The 6,096-nt window shown below is 50.4% G+C and overlaps 1 protein-coding gene across 1 annotated transcript in view; it reads left to right on the top strand.

The window, feature by feature from the left end:
* The first annotated feature begins 131 nt into the window (after positions 1 to 131).
* CAMTA1 (calmodulin binding transcription activator 1) overlaps positions 132 to 6,096 on the top strand; it is a 241,787-nt gene continuing 235,822 nt past the window's right edge. The window contains exons 1-2 of the mRNA XM_058818600.1: positions 132 to 156; positions 3,497 to 3,590. Coding sequence (XP_058674583.1) covers positions 3,524 to 3,590 — 67 coding nt within the window. The 5' untranslated portion in view covers positions 132 to 156; positions 3,497 to 3,523. The remainder of the gene's footprint in view (positions 157 to 3,496; positions 3,591 to 6,096) is intronic.

Below are 6,096 nucleotides of genomic sequence, written 5' to 3'. Positions count from 1 at the left end.
GCCCCCTGGCGGCCCGGCGGTCCGGCCGCCCGCGCACGCGCGATGGCACCGCCCCCCGTCCTGCCCGTTCCCCCTGCGCCCGCGCGGCCCCGGCGTGTGCGCGTGCGTGTGCGCGGCGCGCGAGCCGGGAGGCGGCGGCGGCGGAGGCGGCGAGGGGTGAGTGAGGGAGGGACTGAGGGACAGAGAGAGCGAGGGAGGGAGCGCGGACCGGCACCGGCACCGGCCTGCCCTGCCTGCCCTGCCGCGCTCCGCTCCGGACACGTCCTCCTGGTTCTTCGCCCCGGCACTCTGACGCGTCTTTGCCGGCGCGGTCGCTCCGTACCCGAGCGGCGGCTGTGGCGGTGTCGTGGGTGCCCCAGGGCCTCCGTCCGCCCCGCTCCGGGGGGATAGCGGGAGGGAGGGCGATCGCGACCGCCGGTGCCCGTGCCCGGTTCCTCTGCCGGTGCCCGTGCCCCGTTCTTCTCTCGGTGCCCGTCCCGGTTCCTCTGCCGGTGCCCGTCTCGGTGCCGTAGGGCCCTCGGTACCTGCCTAAAGCGCAGTCGCTCACCCCGGTCATTGACGGGACGTGTCGGTGCAGACGCTGCCCCGAGGCCTCTCTCCCCGGTAACAAGAGGGATATTTCCAAGCCGTGCTGTCACCATCCCGTCGCTGTTCCGTGAGTCCCCGGCTCCGGCGGGGCTGGCGGAGGGCAACGGGGCGGCCCGGTACAGCGGAGGGTCCCGGGGCAGAGCTGCGCGGCACCGGAGGCGAGCCCAGCTGAGCTCAGCGATGTCAGACCCGCGACAAGGGCACACCGTGGGCAGAGCGTGTGCTCGTTTGTCGCCGGCAGATCTGGAGCAGTTTCCTTTGGATCAATAGCGCTGCTTTGGCTTTTGGCGTTGAGAACCTCAGTGAACCCTGGGGTTCACGCTGTGCTGCCCTCACTGATGGTGGGTGAACTCCCCAGTACCGCAATGGAAGGGAAATGCCCCAAAATGTGCAGAGCTCAGAGATTTTAGCAATAGGGCTGCCCAGCTTTGGACCTAAACCTCCTTTAAAGCATGCTGGTGGACAGACAGATTGGGTATTAATGCTGTGATAAGGCTGTCAGGAAGGAAAATAAGCCCAATGGCTGGATCTGATATGTGTGTGGGGATGCTGGAGTGGGTTTTGGATACTGCTGTCTGTAAAGAGGAGTGTTTGAAAACCACTCATTGACACCAGTGCAGGGAACCACATTCCAATTTCAAAACTCGGCTAGTCTGCTTTGGATTTTATCTTCATGTCACTTTTATTTGAAAACGGGAATGTTTTAATAATAAATAAGTTTTTTTTCTGATACAAGGGTAGTTAACAAGGAAATATTGATTATGTTATAGCAGTTCCTCTGCACTCCTGGTGAGTGAGGTGCAATGCTTGGAACAAGAGGTGCACAAGGTTGGAAGGTGCACAAAGGCTTCCTTTCTGAGAAACCATGTGGAAATGGGTCTGTTCTGCAGGGAAGCACCTCTAGCACTGCTTTTCCTCAATGAACCCACCTGCTAGACAGGTTTTTTTTTTTTTCCTCCACGTGGTTTAGGAGTCATTGAGTCTGTGCAAGAACGCAAAGGAGATTAGAGTTGTGAGGATGCCAGTTGCCATGGCAACTCAATTTCCCATGGATTTTGGTCCTGTCATAATTATGCTCTTTTTCTAACAGATTTGGGAGCTCTGTGATCCTTGGGGATGATTAGTGACAGAGTTACTGGGGATCCTTCCCCTCACCAGATTGATCTGACGCTTTCCTGAAAGACCCAGCTGCTTGTTGCCAACGCTGGCTGCTGTTCCCTTGCATCACAGATGATTCAGGAGAATTTTCTGGGAACGTTCCACAGGTGTCACATCTTGGCAGGGAAATATAGGAAGAGAGAAATACGAGTTTAGGGAGCTAAATATGAACTGTGCTTTCTAAGGATGTAGAGAGAGCTCTTTGAAACCCTGGATTATAACAGGGGAAATGTAACATCTATGGCAAAAAGCAATTTGATGGGAAAAAGAAAAAGGAAGAAAAGAAAGAAAAGTGCTTGTTTGTGCTTTACCAACTTGCCAAGGCTTGGCTTGGGGTGCAATATTCATTATTCATTCCTCTTTCCACATTGGTACTTGCAGGTGGAAGCTTTGTGGTGCTGTGTGGGCACAATCCCTGCAGCAAGAGAAGCAGTCCCAGGGCTCAGGTTTAGCTGGACATGGTTTGTCAGACCTGTGACACTGTGGCTGCTGCTTCAGTGCTCTGTAGTAAGCTGTGAGTAGCCTCACTAGTGGTGGTAGAGCCAGAGATAGCAGAGGGGACACTGAGGGATCCAGTGTAGCAGATTCTCCCACTGACTGCCATCACAGACTCAGCCCTGGGAACCTGTCCCCTCACAGAGTGGGTTTGGTAATATTAACTTTAGTTCCATCACAGCTCAATGGAGGGAAAAACTAGAAAGTGCCATAAATCCAGCCGAGCTTGTCAAAGCTGTCAAATTACCCCCTGACAAAGCTCCTGCCTGTAATGGCTGCAGCATCAGCTGGAGGGGATGGCTGTGATGGGGTGACAGCACCAGGGCTCAGCACCGTTACACTTGTGATCTACTGTCACCAGGGGCTCCTGGGCACCACTCGAGGGTGATGCTCTGAGCAGAGTTAGTTTTAAAAAAAAAATCTAAAAATATAAAGGTGTAGACCAGCATCCTGCCCTCTGTTCTCAGCCAGAGTAATGCTGACTGCTGAATTCTAGTAAAGGTGTTTCTTGGCCCCATTTGTTAGTATTAGGAGTCCAGAGAGATAATGTCTTTGCACATATAAAAGGTGCTATTGATTTCCTGTTACTGTTGTCCTGAAATGTGCACGGGCTGTCTATGGAGCAGTGACAATCCTCCATCACTAGCTTTATGGGAAAAGAATGCTTATTGAAGCTCTTCCCATAAAATATAATCTCCTTCTCCCTTCCAGAATTTGCCGGCCCCTGTGGGAGTCCCTTATGTTATGTCTTTGAGAAAATTGATTTTTTTTCTTTTTTTTTTGTCTCTGCTTTGTACACTTGTGTTTAGTCTTATTTTTAATTTGGCTCATGTGATGTGAAGGCTTCCCTAACATTAAACATGCTTGCTCAGTCTTGTATTGCTTCTCTTTCATATAGATTAACACTTTCAGAATGTTTTAAAGTAAAATAAAGATATTTGCCTGCCACAAGTCTCTCTTGTTGTTGTGGGAATTTTTTTAGTCTGAGGGAGTCATTGCCCTGCTCCTTCTCTCCAGACAGAGCTGAGGCACTGACAGTGTTTCAGCTGCTTACAGGTAAATTTGGGGTAAGTTTCTGGAGTGAACAGACACTGATTGATCATGGCTGAATGACACCATAGCCCAGAGCACAACTTGCAGTATTGTCTGCTCAAGAAGCAAGGTGATCTTTGAACTTTAACAGTGGCAAAAATACTGTCAGATTTGTCCTTTCCTCTGTGTAGCAAATGACTGACTATGGGATTTTTCCTTTCAGGGAGGAAACGGCAACATGAATTCATAGATGATGAGTAGGATGCCAAAGCCAGAGATGACAGTGCTCTTGAAGAAATGCTGGGTAGAACAAAAAGGTAAAAGGAACAGCTAATTGAGTGCATTTCAGAGCCTGTGGGACTTTGTGGGGTACCTTTCCTCACGAGGCACACGGCACACCCCCTCAAACCAGGGCTCAGTGTTCTGAATTCCCTCCTCCTCTGTTTTGCATGAAGTCCCAGTGCCGCCTCTCACTCCTGACCTGCTCTCTCTTCGCTCGGGTTTTCCCCAAAGTTGTATCATGATGTATCTACAACCCACAGGGCTCATCCTTCCCACCCTGTCCCTGCATGTGTGCCCTGGCAGGGGCAGCACTTACTCCACAACACCTCTGCTGCCGTGGTTGTTCTGAGGGCAAAACCAGAAATGAGACTGCACTGGGCCAGTCCATTTGCAGGCAGTGTGATGCTCAGAGGGTTGGTCAGCCAGCCATGGGCTGTCCTGCTGTGGCCATGGCCCAGGCAGGTGCACAGGCTGCAGTGTGGGAGTGTTCTACACACAGGTGCCACCGACAGGGCGGAATCGCTCTCTGCCACTCTGATGCTTTTACTGCATTTTGTGATAATGCTGTAGAGATGCCCAGAGGAAATACTTCTTATTGGCTCTTTGATTCTATGAAATTCTCTCTGTGATGGAGGTGTGATAGTCTACCTGGGGACTTGGGGAGGGAAGAGGCAGATTTGGTCATACCTGCAGAGCACCATGCAGTAGAAAGGCCTTGTTATGCAGCAGAAGTGGCTGAAGCAACTGATGGGGAGCAAGAAAATCTTCATTAGTCATGTAGCTCTCCTTGGGATGTTTTCATGCTTGTTTGTGCAGGCTGACTTAAATCCCCCCAAAGTCAGAAGCAAATGTTCTCCTTGCAAGTATTCCAGGTTTGCAGTGATGATTTATCTGCCTGTTGCTCCTGCCTCTCGTCTCTCCAGCAGCAGCTGTGTGAGGCACAGGGTGTTTCTGGGACAAGCAGAGAATTTTGTCAGTACTGTTTAATGGTTGATACATATATGTAACTGTTTCTGCTGGAAATGTTGTTTTCAAAACAGTAATCAGGGAGGAATTACCTGTAGTTCAGGTGTTTGTGCCATTTGGCCAACCAGAGCTCTTAGTCTGCTTGGAGCCTTCCAGCCTGATATGACAAGAGCCTGTCGTGGACAGAGATCTTTGCTCTGCCTGTGTTCAAAATATCTGCTGAATATACTCTGAAACACTGATTGACTTTTTTGGAATGGTCTTAACTTGTATAAACTGTCCTGCAGTTCAAATCCATTGTTATATAATTTTTAGTTTATTAGCACCAGAGATGAGAATCTAAGGGTACTAAAAATAGTGATTAGCAAGTTTCTGTTGTTGTCAATCCATATATTGGGTGATTTGATAGTTTTGTTGGTTGTTTTTCTGCATACGTGTATGTGAAGGCTGTTGATATATTTTTCAGCTATTTCCATAAACTTGGATGTAAATCTCTTATACTCTTTGGGTTTCAAAATTCTTCATCATCAATCTGGAGAGCTTTGAGTCTGTAAAACTGGAGAACAGCCAGTGCTGGCAGGACCCGTGTCCCTACAGGAGTGCTGGCTCCCCAGAGCCAGGTCATGTAGCCATTCCTTATTCCTCTGGTCCCTGCTTGGGGCCCTGGCACCCAGCCAGCACAGAGCAGTGGTGGCTACAGCACCCACAAGGCCCGGTGAAATGTGGAACAGGGAGGCTTTTCAATATTTGCTGCAGTTTTGGGAGCTCAGTAGATTTGTTAGTTTACTGCTCATGCTGCTAAACATTGGCTGGGCTCAGTCGCATGGTGCTGGTGCTTTAAGGTGGCCAGTGGCCACTAGCTGTGCTCAGCACTGCCTTTGCCAGCTCCAGCATTGCAACACGTGCTGTCCTCTCAGCAGTGGCTGGAAAGCTCCAAAAGGAGCAGATCTGGCATCAGCACAATCACTTCTGCAGGCGTTGTGCTTCAGGCGCTGCCAAGTCCTCGCTGCTCCTGCTTCCTTCCAGCACGTGGTGTTTGGTGTGACCCTGGGCACAGACAGTAGCCTGCTGGGCTAGCTTGTGGCTTTTTGGTTTTTCCCTCAGTGTCAGCACTCAGGTTTTCAGTTGCAGGGGAGTGATGGGCAATATCTCTTCTGGTAGTCCTGCAGCACTGGGGAGCAGTGGCAGCAGTGGAAGGTGGTGTGTGTCACCCCCATGGTGACACGGGCTGACAGAGCTCTTGAGCAAGGGAGCCTGTCTAAGGGAGAGTCACATTGTTTGGGGTCCTGTAGCCTCACTGCTGATTCAAATTGTCTTTCTGAGGAGGAGCTTTCCAGAGCACCTGACTGCTGGTGTTTAGCCCACGTCTCGCAAGCAGTCAGGAAAGGAACGTGAATCACTCTGTATCCTTTGATCTGAAAGTTCAGTGCTAGTCCTTTTCTGTAACTTCTTAGTCACTGTATTTGAAGCTCTTGCCCTCAGAGTTGGAGGCAAGGCAGGAGGAGGAGATGCACTTAGAGTTCCTCCAGCTTTGAGATAGAATATTGCATGGACCCACCAAGGCATTTTATTTTA

The sequence above is a fragment of the Ammospiza caudacuta genome, chromosome 22, assembly GCF_027887145.1.
Source record: "Ammospiza caudacuta isolate bAmmCau1 chromosome 22, bAmmCau1.pri, whole genome shotgun sequence".
NCBI lineage: Eukaryota > Metazoa > Chordata > Aves > Passeriformes > Passerellidae > Ammospiza > Ammospiza caudacuta.
Note: the sequence above shows the minus strand (reverse complement) of the source record. Positions and strands in the feature narration are given on the sequence as shown.